The sequence below is a fragment of the Phoca vitulina genome, unplaced genomic scaffold (genome assembly GCF_004348235.1).
Source record: "Phoca vitulina isolate PV1807 unplaced genomic scaffold, GSC_HSeal_1.0 scaffold19, whole genome shotgun sequence".
NCBI lineage: Eukaryota > Metazoa > Chordata > Mammalia > Carnivora > Phocidae > Phoca > Phoca vitulina.
In genome coordinates this window covers 17,464,947-17,481,948 of record NW_022589722.1, presented here as the reverse complement: position 1 = coordinate 17,481,948, position 17,002 = coordinate 17,464,947, and the positions used below count along the sequence as shown (strand labels likewise).

General features: G+C 41.0%; 1 protein-coding gene across 4 annotated transcripts in view; it reads right to left on the bottom strand.

The window, feature by feature from the left end:
• TXNRD1 (thioredoxin reductase 1) overlaps positions 1–17,002 on the bottom strand; it is a 115,878-nt gene that overhangs the window by 6,044 nt on the left and 92,832 nt on the right. For all 4 annotated transcript variants that reach the window (XM_032416232.1, XM_032416234.1, XM_032416231.1 and 1 more), the window contains 3 exons: positions 13,232–13,339; positions 10,494–10,589; positions 6,795–6,929 (listed from right to left, as the gene is read on the bottom strand). In XM_032416232.1, coding sequence (XP_032272123.1) covers positions 6,795–6,929; positions 10,494–10,589; positions 13,232–13,339 — 339 coding nt within the window. The remainder of the gene's footprint in view (positions 1–6,794; positions 6,930–10,493; positions 10,590–13,231; positions 13,340–17,002) is intronic.

Below are 17,002 nucleotides of genomic sequence, written 5' to 3'. Positions count from 1 at the left end.
AAAAAAAAAAAAAAAAAAAAAGGTTAGCAAAGATATGTAAAAATCCTTGAAAGTCCTTTTTTACTAAAATAGAAAAAAAATTTACACTGAATTTTGTAACATTTTCATTAGCACTCCTAAATTCATGCTGATGACACTGTAAGCTATGACAACTCTTTTGAAAAGCAATAAAATTCCTTTGTTTAAAAAAATGTGCAACTGTGGACAAGGACAGAAAGACTATACGTGATAATGAAAAAGCTGTGTTAGGATGATATCATGGGCAATTTAAAATAACATCAAACACACTGGCTTCAATTTTTATAAAGGAAAAAACATAAAGAGCCAGCGAATACATTACAGCAAATTTCAGGCTTCTGAATTTACAAGCTTAAGTTTTATTTCTCAGGAATTAATTTAGAAATAGAACTGGTAGGAGATGTGGATAGAAAAGGAACCCTGGGACGCCTGGGTGGCCAGTTAAGTGTCTGACGCTAGATTTCGGCTCAGGTCATGATCTCAGGGTGATGAGATGGAGCCCCAAGTCAGGCTCCACGCCAGCGTGGAGTGTGCTTAAAATTCTCTCTCTCCTGGGGCGCCTGGGTGGCTCAGTTGGTTAAGCGACTGCCTTTAGCTCAGGTCATGATCCCAGGGTCCTGGGATCGAGCCCCGCATCGGGCTCTCTGCTCGAGGGGAAGCCTGCTGCTTCCTCTCCCACTCCCGCTGCTTGTGTTCCCTCTCTCGCTGTCTCTCTCTCTCTCTCCCTGTCAATTAAATAAATAAAAATCTTAAAAAAAAAAAAATTCTCTCCTTCTCTCTCTGCCCCACCCTGCCCTGCTCACACAAACCAGCTCTCTTAAAAAAAAAAAAAAGGAAAGAAAGAAAGAAAAGAAAACCCATCAAAAGATTTTTTTTTTAAAGAGCTCTTATCTATTTTCTTGTACTAATAACATGCTTACGGTGAAGATATGGAGAAGCCAAAGTGCCACTGCTGATTAGTCTAAATGAAAAAACTAACAAGGTCAATTTTTGCAAGATTTTTATTTGCACGTAGCTGCTTTAGAATTTTCATAAAAACACATATTTTTTAAAAGGAGCCTGGAGGCCGCCTCTTCCTGCTTCTCTAGGCCAGCACAAAGAGCACTTACAGAGGTCAAGGGCTGCTGTAGGCACGCCCCTCACATTCAGATCTGCCACCGCCTCCCCAGGCTCACAAGCCCCCCTACTCAGGCTGCGATTAGGTTGACAGTTAAAACTTTCGATGTTCAGCACTAAGATTGACTTAAAAACATTTCCCGGGGGTCTTTCCTAATGCTCTCTCCTCTTGAGCTATTATTTTTCCCCTACAAATAAACTTGATTAATTGGAATTACTACTCCAAATGATGTGCAATCAGTTTCCTGTTCAATTATTGCTGCTCAGAGATCCGGAATAAATTATCACCACACTATCTTCACGCTGAATAACGCTAACACATTACTGATGCTCCAGGCGTTAAGACTCCCCCGGTAATGACACCAAAGAGATCTCAATCCAAACAAGAGTACTCTCTCTTTCTTTTAGAGCAATTCCTCAACTGAGGAATCTGTCATCTTTTCTCAGTAATTACTCCTCAGAACCAGAGGTTGGTTGCTCAACTGCCCAGGTTATGTTATCAAAATGGTATGAAGAACACTCAGTGATTCATTCTGCAAACTGCCGACAGCTGGCCCGGAGCTGGGGCTAGTTCTGAACATTTTAAAACAGTGCTCAGGACCAGTTTTTAACTTTATTATTACCTCTAATCCAACCTATGGCCTGACATTTGTGAAATCCAATAAAAATGTATTAGAAAATGAAATTTTAAAAGGCAGGTAAAATTAAAAGCCAAGCTTAGATACGGTCAAATAGCTCGTCAAGTTCCTACCCTCCCTTCTTCATTTCCATCCGTATCCCACATGGACTGGTCACAAACCCTCTGGGGACATTGTGAGTGGCACATCTCTAGAGAAGCTGGACATGAAAAAACAGTGGGCCCAGTACCTAACCTAATTATTGTCCAAGTCACACCTACCTTTAATACAGAAAAAACAGTCCCTTAAAATTGCCTACAAATCAAATTTCACTTTCCCTTGTTCAAGACGCTGTAAAAAATATTTCCATAGCTGGGAGATTGGAAGACTTTGGTCTTTCAAAATCTGATTTGTGAACAAGTAGTTCATATTGAGGGAGGAAAAAAAAAAACCAACACTCCTCTCTTGCCTGAATGGAAGAAAATAATTGTAAATCATGTATCTAATAAGAGGCTAATATCTAAAATATACAAAGAATTCATACAACTCAACAGCAAAAAATCAAATCCAATTAAGAAACAGGTAGGTCTGAACAGAAATTTTCCCAAAGACATCCAAATGGCCAACAGGTACATGAAAAAATGTTCCACATTATTAATCATCAGGGAAATGCAAATCAAAACCAAAATGAGATACCACCTCACACCCGTTAGTATGGCTACTAACAAAAAGAAAAGAATTAAGTGTTGGCGAGGATGTGGAGAAAAGGGAACCCTTGTGCACTGTTGGTGGAAACATAAGTTGGTGCAACCACTATGGAAAACAATACGGAGGTTCCTTAAAAATAGAACTATCAATATGATCCAGGAATTCCAGTATTGGGTATGTATCCCCCCCAAAAAAACACCAATTTGAAAAAGTATCTGCAACCCCATGTTCCCTGCAGCATTACTTATAACAGCCATGATATGGAAGCAACCTAGGTGTCCATCAATGGATAAAGAAAATGTGGTGTGTATACACACACACACACATACACGTCTATTACTCAGCCATTAAAAAAATGAAATTTTGCCACCTGCAACAACATGAATGGACCTCAAGAGCATTATGCTAAATGAAATGAGTCAGAGAAAAACAAATACTATAGGGTCTCTCTTATATGTGGAACCTAAAACAAACAAACAACATAGGGCGCCTGGGTGGCTCGGTCAGTTAAGCGACTGCCTTCAGCTCAGGTCATGATCCCAGAGTCCTGGGATTGAGTCCTACATCAGGCTCCCTGCTCAATGGGGAGAGTCTGTTTCTCCCTCTGCCCCTCTCCCCACCACCGCCACTTGTGCTCTCTCTCGCTTACTCTCTAATAAATAAATAAAATCTTAAAAACAACAAAAAAACAAATTCACAGAGAAAACAGACTGGTGGTTGCAAGAGGCAGGGGTGGGGGGATGGGAGAAATGGATGAACTATTTTGTTTTCTTCTTGTTTCTGTTTTCAAATAATTTTTTTTATGATTTTATTTTTAAGTAACTTCTACACCCAAATGTGGCTTGAACTCATGACCCTGAGATCAAGAGTCACATGCTCTTCTGACTGAGCCAGCCAGGCACCCGGAAGAGGAGCTTTTTCAAAATACGCACCCCTTCCCACCCCAGCCCCCAGCCCCCTGAAGAAATACTATAAGGATGACCTTGAGTGAAACCACATCTTCTAACAATGCAAAGCCCCGTAAGAACCCAGCCTAGACACTCTCTGCACAGCGCTGCTATGACTCCAGCACCATCTCTGTTTTAGTTAATGTGGAAACTAAGGCCGCCGAAAAGCTGGGCGCTGGGGCCAGGCTCACTGAGCTTTTGCTGAGATTACAATCCAGCTCTGTGTCTCCACACACTCGTGCTGCCACCAGGAAATCACTTCCATTTTTTAAGTCCTATGTCCAATACCGTGGAAGGAACACGCAAGTGGAGTATCGTCTGCACAGTGGTGTCTCGGGAGCCAGACTGGTCGGGTCTGAATCCTGGTTCTGTCAGTTCCAAGCTGGAGAACCATGGATGAGTTATTCAACCTCCCTGTCCTCCATTTCCCCATCTGTCAAGTGGAGCTCCGACTGCCCCTCCCCGCCAAGGGGGGAATTCTTGTAAGGACCTGGCAGAGAGCAGACTGCCTGACACACAAGGAAGGCCTGATGAACGTCAGCGCCGTGGTCAGCATCACGCCCCTGGAACCTGCTCTTGCTGCTTCAAGCCACAGCTGTGAGTCACTCCCACTTCTTCCCTCACCCACTTGCTGTCAGTTGGCAAGCACGTGAAGCCACCTCCTATTTCCCTCCCAAATGTATCAAGGTCTCTTGATGTCCACTGCCAGCACCATCTCCTCTCTTACTTCCGGATGTGCCCGCTCGGGTCCAAGTCCAATGCCACAACGCAGCCAGGGATTTCTCTCCACGGTGCATCTGATCACGTTACCCCCTGCGCTGACCTTCTCTCAGCCGAACTCCAGTGCCCCCAGGATAAAGCCCAAACACCCTGCCTTGGTTTACAAGGCCATGACCTTCCTACCTACTTCTCTAGCATAATTTTTCCACCTCTCTCTGGGCTCCTTCAAGCTACAGCAGTACTGAGGGCCTTCCAGTTCCGTGAAGGAACAGGATCTCTCCCAGAGCCTTGTCTTTGGTGATCCCTCTGACTGGTTAACCACCAACACATTCTACTCGTCGTAGATAAGAACTACCTCCTCACCTGTCCTGCCCCGGCATCCCTACTCCAGACACCACTTTGGATGGACCCTGATCTGGGGGCTTGTCACACTGAACTGCAACTGGTCCTTCACTCAGCTGCCTCCTGCTCTCTCTTAATCTCATCTTAAATCCCTGCCCTAGCCCCACAAGTGCCCAGCACAGTGCTACACACACAACTGCCTAACAAATGTGTTCGCAGACTGACAGAGCACCCAATTTTTCTCTCATTAATCAACCACCAGCTTGGGAATAAAAAAAAATTTTTTAAGCCCTATCAAATCAGTGCAACTTTCAGCCTCCAAGCTTCAAATTCATAAGAGAACCAACAGATGGAGATGCATAGCAGCAAATGCTTACCCAGGTCCCCAAATGTGCCAGGTCCACCAGGGAGAACAGGCCTTTGGCTGACCTCCCTGTAGGCAGGGGCCTCGGGAAGACGCCCTAGCTCTTCGGCGCATCTCTCTGCCCAGCTGACAGTCATCCTGCCAGATGCCATCCCACTCGCCACTGCTGGGCCACAATACAACACAACTACGCAGGTGAGGGCAGGCAGTCTTTTCACCAGCCCACCGAGAGCTAAACTCAGATTTAAAAAGTTAGACACTCACATACGCAAGTTGAGAAGTCATCTTTTCATCCATGCCAGAGGAGTGCTGTTGTTTGTAAGGACCTTGGACTGGCTTCTCAAGTTTTAAATACACTCACTAATGTGAGTTATGTCTCCCAGAAAGATATGCTCAAGTCCTAACCCCCGGTCCCTGTTAACATGACCTCATTTGGATAAGGTCAGCTGGATTTGACCCCTAATCCAATGACTGATGTCCTTCCAACAAGGTGAATCCAGACACAGACACACAGGATGCAAGGCTGTGCACGTGAAGACAGAAGCAGAGATTGCAGCGACGCAGGACTGAGCCAAGGACAGCCAAGGGCAGCCAGCGACCACCAAGAGTTGGAAAGGCCAGGCAAGATTCTTCTCGAGAGCCCTGGGAGGGAGCGTGGCCCTGCTAACACCTTGATTTCAGACTTCCAGCCTCCAGAACTACTTGAGAATAAACTTCTGTTGTGTTAGGCCACCCAGCGTGTGGCACTTGGTTACGTCAGCTTGATCTTTTTAAAGCATCATATTATATTCTAATATTTATCTCACTGAACGTGTTTTTGAAAAAATGAAGTTAGGTGGTTCCCCCCCTAGGCAGATAGTCATTACACTGAACAAAAAAAGATATACTATACATTCTTTAAGAACTTCCATCTGGATTCAATTTGGGGGTCATCCTTTTAGAAGTTTAGGTTTATTTCACAAAAACAGCAGTTTTCTAGGAATAATGCCCTGGTCACTAAACATGTTAATATTTTATGCATCCATCCCAGCCAGGTGCATATTAACACAGAGGAGGACCCTATCCCTAATCATAGAAAAGGCAAAGCAGAAAGAAAAAAACATTTTTCCAGGTCTTGAAGTTGACATTTCACACACTCGGCAAAGAGTTCAGCTGTGCGAGGGCAAAAAGAACAGAAATCAACCGGGTAAGCGGCTGTAGAATGAAATCGGGCATGAGCACGCACACATGTGTGTAAGCACACGCCCGCCCTGGAAACGACGGACTCTGGCAGCCAGATAACAGCTACGATTTTCAACTCCAGAGCTAAGCTGGTCTAATACGAGCTACCTCCTCCCAACCTTCACCACGGTCTCCAAAGTAGACACACTTTTAGTTTACAAGGACTGCTTCGCAGTAAGCATGACAACATTCAACTCTTGCATGATCCCAGACAAGCATGAGGAAACACTGACACCCAGAGGCCCAGAGCAGTCAACTTCCACTTCTCATGTCATTTTTGCTTGATCTCTTAAAAGCATCACTTTCAAATCTCATCCTTTGATACCAAAACTAAAGAGGGAGACAACATCATTTAGCCTTGAGGTAGCTCTGGGATAACAGGATTGAAGCTCTTTCTGGGTATGAACAGCATTAGCCACTGACTGCCGTGAAAATAATTTAGGAGACATGATAAAAGATTTAAGGCACATCTCTATAAATAAATCATTGCCATCATTTTTCCATCAGCATGAAACTACTATCCAGTTCACACCAGGAACGAAGGTACGTGAAAAAGGAAAAATCACTTCTAGAGACAAGGCTCCTTTTGAGGTATTCCGTCATGAACTAAACTGTAAGGAGATACAGAAGTAGCTCAACTACAGCACAAAGACACTAACTTCAGAGTCCTGGACTTGCCACTCGCAAGCCACGTGCTGTTGTGCACTTTTAAACAGAGCTGTTAAAGTGTAGGGGACCCACCTCTGCACAGACGGGGTGGATTCCAATGGTACTGTCCAGCTGCTTTTTGGTCAGTCCACACTTGAGGGCAGCTGCAAAGCCTTGTGTCACTTCTCCAGCATTTGGACCCAGTAGGTGGAAGCCCACAACACGTTCCTAAGATGTAAAATAAAGTAATAACAGTTATACTGATTCTTTCCCCCTTTATAACCTAGAACACAGACCTAGTCTATTCTGAAAACCCTGTTCAGAAATTATCAAAGACCTATATTAACACTTGCTAAAAGTGACTTAGGCTGCAGATATTCCAACATGGGCCAGCAGAGTGTGGTGGTGACAGCAAGCAAGAAGGGAGAGACAAGAGCTGGCCTTGACCAAGGAAGAAAATCATTAAAAGCAAACATGTCTACAATTCCATAAGCACCAAAATGTTCTGGAACATGTTTTCAAAGGGCAGTTCTGTCCTCATCTCCTCTATCTGGTTGCCTAAAAGCTCTAGATAAACTACCTGTGATAGCCGTAACATTTAAAAGCAGTCATTTCGGGGTGCCTGGCTGGCTCAGTCGGTAGAACATGCAACTCTTGATCTTGGGGTTTTGAGTTTGAGCCCCATGCTGAGTGTAGAGATTACTGAAAAAAAGTAAAAATCTACGGGTGCCTGGGTGGCGCAGTTGGTTAAAGCATCCCACTCTTGGTTTTGGCTTAGGTCATGATCTTGGCATCATGAGATCAAACCCCACATCGAGCTCTACGCTCAGCATGGAATCTGCTTGGGTTTCTCTCTCTCCCTATTCACCCCCCACCCACTCTCTTACTCTCTAAAATAAACAAGTCTTAAAAAAATAAAAATTGAAAAAAAAAAATAGATAAAAGCAATCATTTAAATTTAAAAATCATTTTAACTAAGGCTTTGGGGGTAGACAGCACAGTTAGACTTAAAATTCTTCCAATCTGAAACCCTTTCTGAAATCAAGAGGAAAATGTTGGCAACTCTGAATTAACTCTAAATCCCGGACTCCAGCTACCAAGGGCAGAGAAATCTGATGAATTCTAATGTTCAGACTTCATGACTGAGCTAACCTAGTCAACCTCCTCACCACAGGTAAGGCACCTCAGGCTGCGGGGTGTACAGCGTTATCTAAGGTTCAGTCGTTGCCTGGAGAACAATCAGGAAGGTCATCCTGCTGCTGAAGTACTGTAATATATTCCACCTTGAACTCTTACACTATTCATCCCGCCCATCAGGGGTTTAGCGTATAGATAAAGCACCAAACACACTGCACTTAAAATATACTAGATATACATTTAATAATATGGATAGATCTCAAAAAAAAGAGATTTTTTTAAAAAGTTGCAGGCTTCTATTTTTAGCTGAGGATACCACTCTTAAACCACAATGCATAATGTTTATGGATATATAACAGGCAGCAAACGTAAAAACATGAACAGGTGAGGCACTCACTTCAAAACAGTGTTACCTCTGGGGCAAGGGGTGAGGACTTTGGGATTGAGAAGGAATACGAAAGACTACACAGGCATAGGGTAATGCTTAAGAGCGTGGGATCTACACTGCCTGTGATTAGTTCCAACTCTGCCATTAACTAGATAAGTGAGCTGAGCACAATTACTTAACCTCCATGTGCTTCAGTTTCCTCATTAACAGACGGGATAACAAGAGTACACACCTCACAGGATTGTACAAGAATTAACTAAGTTAATACATGAAGACCTCTAAGTACTGCAATGGTACACAGTAAGTGCTCAGTAAACATAAGCTGTTATAAATTGCCTCTGTGATGGTTTCTTTCTTCCTAGAGAAAAGCTTTGGTGAAGCAAACACACCAAATGTTAACATTCATTGAATCTGGACAGTGGGTACTTTCCCTATCTTCCTGTAAATGTTAAATATTTCATATAAGAGAAGCACAGCATACAAAAAGAATAAAAACCTAGTAGACAATAAACACTGGAAAAACCAAGCACAGGTAGACACTGTGAAGTGACTGACTCAAAATGAATAAAGCATATGCCCCAAGGATGGTCAAGTTCTAGAAGCATGCTTTTGCATGAGATTGCTCATGACAGAAGAACAATGACAAGTATTCATCTTTTCTAATACTATCTTTGTCTATTAAAATAATTGAAAACAGTATCACCCTCCTTATGGCCTCAACTATTTTAATTGAGATGGGGCTCATTCGTAGTGAAAACCATTTTTCATATTAAATTTAAAAAGTGTTATTTGAGAGGCGCCTGGGTGGCTCAGTAGTTAAGCGTCTACCTTCAGCTCAGGTCATGACCCCAGGGTCCTGGGATCGAGCCCCGAGGAGGGCTCCCTGCTCTGCAGGAAGCCTGCTTCTGCTGCTCCCCCTGCTCGTGCTCTCTCTTGCTTTCTCTCTCACATGCTCTCTCTCTCTCAAATAAATAAAATCTTTAAAATGAAAGCATTATTTGAACAAATGACACAACACTGAAAAAAAGACAAATGAACCGCATATACATGAAACAGATTTCCTTGGTCTGAAGGAAAATGTGGAGATTTCATTGATTGCTACATGCAACATGCAACTGAACTAGCTCTTGCTAGAGGGAGACAGAACATCAGACATTTTCTCCTTCTGTCTACAGCAGCATGATGGCTAATGTGTACTCAAACACTTCTAATAATAAAAACCTACGTCTGCAAAGCAAAAATTCCGTAAAATTGTTCTTTACATCAACTGCATCCTAGCATATTCACTTATTAAATGCATCTGGGATGATCTTTTTCATAAAGGGTCCAGGTTTTCCTGCACTACTGTCTGAAACAGTAGCTTCTCAACAGGATACATGGTTTAATTATATTCAAATCCCAAAATAAGAAAAAACGTGAGGTTATTTGGCTTTTAATTATGGATTCTTTGGCATGGTTTACATTTTTACTCAGGCCTTTTTTTTTCAAAGTAAGATCCCAGCTAAGTTAAAAATACCAGTCCTCATCAGAGTCAATCCACAAGTATGTATGTGTGCATACATGTGTTCTGAGCATGGGAATAGCAGCCAAAAAAGACAGAAAACCAAGCATGTCTTCAATCACTTTGTAGGTATGGAAACAAGCTCTGTGAGGTCAAGGAGTTTGCCCACAGGCTTTCAGTTACTGGTGTTACATGCAGTAGCCGGTAATGAAATCTTAAATCAGAACCCAGTGAAGAGCTCTTCCCATTACACACCTTTCTCATTAGCTCATTAGATTGTATAAGAATTAACTAAGTTAATACATGTAGACCTCCAAGTACTGCAATGGTACATAGTAAGTGCTCAATAAACATAAGCTGTTATAAATTTCCTCTGTGATGGCTTCTCTCTTACTAGAGAAAAGCTGCTTAGGACACAAACGTGTGTTCCTCCCGTTCTTTTATACTTTCTCGTTATTTCTAGAAGTCACTGACTTCATGGCTTCCCTTTTATGAACACACACAGTTCTCACGTTGTCTCTGTGGTCTGCGCTTGGCAAGGTCGGCGGGCCTACCGGCCACGTGCGGAGCCCTGTGCCGGTGACGCTGAGTGCAGGCCAAGCGGTGTCACCATGACCCTTGCCCTCAGACCGTGTCCACGCGGCTGGGAAGACCAACACGTAAAATACTAAAGGAATGCTATGTCCATCATGTGATCAAAATAGAACTACGTATTAAAAACAAATGAAATTACTGGAAAAAAGGATTCAATGAGGATTTCACTTACATTGTCTTTGATATTACAGATTACTTTTGCATAACATTTGTTGCTATCTCTTGATGGAATCGTCCACTCCAACGGCCAGAAGTAACTATGGTAAACCTGAGAAGATATACACACAATTTAAGACCCATTATCTTAAGAAGTATGTTTGACAAACACCAGCTGTGGATTAAAAACATTGGAGGCTCTTTGATACTTAGACTTTCATTAAACAATAAAATTCATGGAATAAGTAGGAATTTGGTCAGAAGGTAAACGACCTTAAACTTGTTGTCAGGCCCCTTTGCTATAAGCTCATCCCTTAATTATATCTCAACCTCCGAACAGTAAACCTTAAGTAATAATAACAACAAAAAGCAAGCAAATGAGAGAAAGAAGCCAGGTAATTACTTGCTGTCTTACATCAAGAAAACAAAAGAAAAAAGAAATAAAAAACATAACACTATCTTGCATAGGAATGACAACTTTGGGCAAGAAACAAGTGAAGTGCCAGGAACAATTATAGCAATCATCCAGTTCCTTGCTTGATGCTTCCATAGACATTTCCTCTTTTGGCATTATTCGCCAACAGCAATGAAGAAGAGAAAGGCAGGAGGGAGGGAAGATGAGAGGTGGGAGGACGCAGGTATCTTGACTGATGCTTCGTGAACTTAAGTCTGGGTGACTACAGGGATTTTTTTCCGCCTCCAGCTGCTAGTCTCAATTCAAAACATATATGGTTGTCTACCTTTTAAAAACATACTGATTATGTAACCATTATAATAAAGTGTTCTTTGATGCTGTAATACAATGTGAACTTTTTTTTAAAATGTGGGTTATAAAACTGAATAGTGTCATGTATCACAATAATTATACAGGGAAAAGATGATTAAAGAAATTACCCAAATTGCTAACAACTGCTGTGTTACAGACGTAAGTCTATGGATAATTGTTTCCTATTTCCATTTTCAAAATTTCAACCCAAATGCATTACTTTATTTATTTTTAAGGATTTTATTTATTTATTTGAGAGACAGAGAGGAGACGACAGATAGTGAGAGAGAGCACAAGCAGGGCAGAGAGGGAGAAGGAGGTTCCCCGCTGCTCCAAGGGTTCTTTGAGCCCGACGCAGGACTCAATCCAAAGACCCCGAGGTCATGACCTGAGCCGAAGGTAGATGCTTAACTGACTGAACCACCCAGGTGCCCCAAATGCATTACTTTTATAATGAAAAATGCAAATTCTAATAAAATGAAAGCCAAAGCCTGTCAAGAAATAGGAGATATATATTAAGAACCTTAAAATGTGGGGCGCCTGGGTGGCTCAGTCGTTAAGCGTCTGCCTTCGGCTCAGGTCATGATCCCAGCGACCTGGGATCAAGCCCCGCATTGGGCTCACTGCTCTGCGGGAAGCCTGCTTCTCCCTCTTCCACTCCCCCTGCTTGTGTTCCCTCTCTCGCTGTGTCTCTCTCTGTCAAATAAATAAATAAAATCTTAAAAAAAAAAAAAAAAAGAACCTTAAAATGTAAGAATCTTTTGATAGGAATCTATCTTCAGAAAATAACCAGAGAAATACAGTGAATTATGAAGATGTTCATTGTTCTATTTATGATAGTGAAAAACTATAAACAATCTAATAAAAGTATGGCTTAACAAATTATTTTATAGCATCCAAAAATACATAAGTCACTTTTGAAAACACTGTTTTTAGGGTGAAATGCTCATGACCTAACATTAACTGTAAAATAGAACAGAAAATTGCCCATAACTTAATCACACTTAAAAAAAATTAAGATATATGTACCTACAATTATACATACACACATATATATACAATATATAAACACATAAATACTTATAAAGAGGCTAGAAGGAAATGTGCCAAAATATTAATAGTAGTGATCTCGTTATAAATTACAATTTCTTTTACATTTTCCTAATTTTTCAAACTTCCTACAATGAGGATATACTATTTTTATAATCAGAAAATGCTACTCATGTGGTACTAATAGACCAAGATATTACATGCTACTGCTAATGCGTATTATAAGAAAAAGATTAAGAGATTTAAAATAGGCTATTCTATCATAAAATTTACGGATTTACAGATCTGGTCTTCTGGAAGGTTTTACTGGACACTTTCTTCCTCAATGACTTAAAGCAGCAGTCCCTCCAGGTATAGCATTGTACACACACAAGCAGTAGGTGCCACGTGTCTGTTCCTTGGCTGTGGCAGTTACAAGAGGAGAGCAGCACAAAAACACCCAACTGTCACTAAGAGAGTGGTCGAAATGTTGTTAAGTTTTAGTTTCCTTCTTTGTATTTTCCATATTTCCAACAATATTGTTTTAATAATAAAAGGAACCAGTAAAAGCGGTTTCAAAAAATAGAAGGAAGTATTACTGGGTCAGCTGACAAGACTGAAAAACGGAAGGTGGATTATATCCAAGTATTCTATCAACATTAAACTTCCTAAAAGTGGTAACTATAACATGGTTACTAAAGAAATACCCTGTTCGCAGGAAACACACCCTGAAGAATTTAGGAGTAAAGGGGCATTTAACTTCCTTTCAAAAGGTGCAGGGAAAAAAATACAGACACAGAGAGATAAAAAAGAGAATATAAAAAGTATAAAACAAATTTACAGGTTAACGAAAGGTCTTTGTACAATTTTTCACCTTTTCTGTATGCTTGAAGTTACTTTTAATTTTGAACAAAAAGCAGCAGTAACTTAACACAGGCATAAAGAATAATATAACTTACCTCAATATTTTCTTCCCCAAATGTCTCCACAGCTTTCTCCTCAGAAAGACCACAGGCACCATATTCCAAAGGAGTAAACACAGTTGTTGGAACATTTTCATAGTCACACTGTTTCAAAATGAAGTAAAGAGTTAAGACAGGAGAAATTATAACTCAAAAAAGGGTATATGTCAAAAAGGTTCAAAATCAGGAGAAAAGCAGACTAATAAATTTCTACCAAAAGTATGGGAAGTCACAACCCCAGGTATAAACCTACTACCCTGAGAACCATTAACTCATGTGACAGTTGTAATAGAGGTTTGAAGTCTGGCAAGATCAGTCATGAATAGATTCATGTGCCTTCTCCATCCATCTACCAACTGATGTTAACAACAAGGACACACTTTTGCTCCCTTTATAAAGCAGCCAAAAACAAGACGAGTGTACCCAATGCTGACAGTCTCATATTGGTGACAGGAATTAATAGACTTCTTTGGAAAACCAATTAGGTAATACCGATTAAGAGCCATAAAAACATTCTTTACCTCTGTGCCAAGAACCCCACTCTTAGAAATCTATAATAATAATTTACAGAAAAAGCTCCATGCATTAATCGAGCATTGCTGCAGTACACCTCAACAGTGGGAATATACTGAGTGGCTCTCAAACGCAAACAGGACAGTGGTTCCACAGTACATACACTCAGTGTGGTATTACATAGCCACTGAAGTGGAAGCTACAGAAACAACAACAGTTACCCACGGTATTTCCAAAGCACATTTTATGTTGTTAACAGTAGAGATGACAAAAGGATTCTGAAGTCAAACAAGTTTGTGAAACGCTGGATTAAGTAAATAAACAGGTTTCTCTACTACGGATTTCTCAGTCTTCAGTATACTGATGTGAAGTGTGGAAAAGAGATTATGTAAATGCCAAATCTGTTTGTAAATGCAACGTGGTAAAAACCTACCGACCACATTTGTACACAGAGGGGAGCCTAAGTAACAGTCTGCATTTAAAATATCAGATACTCAATTCCCCTTTAAAACAGTAGGGTAAAATCTTTAAAATGTGTCTCCCTTTAGAAACAATAAATATAACCCTTTTTCTCTAAAAAGAACATAAACCCTTGGAATTCGGAATCAAAAGCACAGGCAGACATCCCCGGACGGCCATCATGGTGTTATCAGGGACCGGAATTACTGTCCTGCTTTCAACAACGAGAAAACAAGACAAAGAGCAGGCAACACTTTCAGATGCTGGACAACAGGCAGCGCAGGACTGTGATCCAGGCCTGACAGAAAGGCAACAAATGAGGCGAGTCCAGTGATTTCTTGTTTACCGTCCAGAGCACTATCTAGGGACTAGGTGCAAGAGGAGGGAACTCAGAGCCCAGCAGTCTCTGAGTCATGGAGATAGAGACCACAGTTCAGGGGAGTCAGGGTGGCTCGAAGCTGCAGGGTACAGCCCCAGAGGGTAGAGCTGCACGAAAGAACTCTTGAAATCTGCAGAGATTTGGGCTGAGAACTGATCTGTCCATGTCTCACAAGAGGTACTCCAGGGTAAGGAAAGAACCACTGGAAAACAGAGAAAGCAGGAGGCCCCAAGTGACCAGAGCTCTTACAGGACTGGAAATAGCTCCTGTTCCCTCAAGCCAGAGTAGAAAGAATTCATAAAGTAAGGGGAACGGGGAGAGTCCTCCAAAAGGCAGCCCTAGATGAAAGGTGGCTATTGACAGACCCTAAAAAAGCACAAAAGCAAGTTTTACAAAAGGATAAAACTAGTTCCACATAACTTAATGGGCGGCCAGCATAAAATCCAACACTGTATAAAGAATTCAACAAAACCCATCACCCAACAATGTAAAATGTCCAATGTCCACATTCATCCAAAATAACAAGACATGCAAAGGAGCAGGAACACGTGAGCCAAAACCAAGAGAAAAATCAATTAACAGAAACAGACACGGAAGACGAGATGATGGAATTATCAGAGGACATTCAATGAGCTATTATAAATATGTTCTGTATATTCAAGCAAATAGAGAAAAACGTGAACCCACTGAGGAGAGAAAAGGAAAAGATTTGAAATAAATAAAACTCATAGAGATGAAAAAAACTATTTGAAGTGCAAACTACACAATATGGAATAGCCTTAGTGCTGAAGATCAGCAAACTTGAAGACATCATGACAGATTCTCGAAAAAAATACAGCACAGAAACAGGGGAAAGAACATGAAAAGAGCATCGGAAGACTCATGGGATAATACTGAGCAAACCAATATTCATCCATTGGAGGCTGAGCGGAGAAAAAAAAAGGAAGAGGGAAGACAGAAAAAACAAATGAATGGCTGAAAATTTTCCAGATCTGATGAAAAGGATAAACATAAATCCAAGAATCTTGACAAACCCTGAGTAGATTAATTATAAGGAAGAGCATGCCAAGACATGCAATAATTTCGTAGTAATTGCTAAAACACAAAGATAAAAATGATAGCATACTTGTGTTCAGAATCCATGCAACCAAAAGATAACAGACAGATCATTAAATATTTAAGGAAACACAGTAAATCTAGAACTCTATATTCAGCAAAAAATATCTTCCAAAAAAACAGAGGCAAAATAAACAAACAACAACAAAGAGTAGAAAAGGAATTCACCAGGAGCAGACATGCACTAAGTAACTGTTAAAGGAAATTCTTCAGGCAGGAAACAGTGTACCAGATGGAAATCTGGATCCATATAAAAGAAAAGTTTGTCCCGGGCTCCAAACTGCAGGTTCCAATGGACTTAAATGGACTGTTGTGGCCTAGCCTGGAAAATGTAATCCTTGTCTCTAACACTTCCATTTGGAGAATACACTTCGCAGTTTTCACATCAACTTAATGAACTTTTAGAACACAACCTGTTCTGAAGTTGAAGATATGTGTACTGTGGCTTCTCTATGGTTTTCACATAAAATATTTTATATATTTATTTTTTATTTTTTAAGTAGGCTTCACACCCAACACAGGGCTTGAACTCACGACTCTGAGATCAAGAGTTGCATGGTCTACCGACTGAGCCAGCCAAGCACCCCTAAAATATTTTATAAAACTGAGTTAACAAATAAAGTACCACTTTAATAATAAAGATGCCAATGTTTACTCTTTGTGAAAACAAAGTATTTCAAGTGTTTGAGAGCAATTCTAAAAAGATCCAAGAGACAGCAACTGGTCATTCTGCTGACACGTCCGTCATTCTGTGCTTTAAACTGGTATCTGTGTCTTCTCATGTGGCTTTTTTTTTTCTTTTTAAAGATTTTATTTATTTATTTGACAGAGAGAGAGACAGCGAGAGAGAGAACACAAGCAGGGGGAGTGGGAGAGGGAGAAGCAGGCTTCCCGCCGAGCAGGGAGCCCAATGAGGGGCTTGATCCCAGGACCCCGGGATCACGACCTGAGCCGAAGGCAGACGCCTAACAACTGAGCCACCCAGGCGCCCCCTCATGTGGCTTTTTAAACAAAGGGCTTAGTGGAATGACCATCATCTACAGGCCACCCAGGCGCCCCCTCATGTGGCTTTTTAAACAAAGGGCTTAGTGGAATGACCATCATCTACAGGCTGACTCAGCTTTACAGTCTGTTCTAGATCAGTTTTTGAAATGATAAAAACTTTTTTTTCCTTCCTTTCATTTGTGTTTCCAAAAGACTGTTTAGTTTATTTAATGGCAAATATTTTTAAGTTTCAAAAGTTTATTATTAAATGTTAAAAAGGTTCATTTAAATTTTCCCAATGTATTTTCCACTTCATT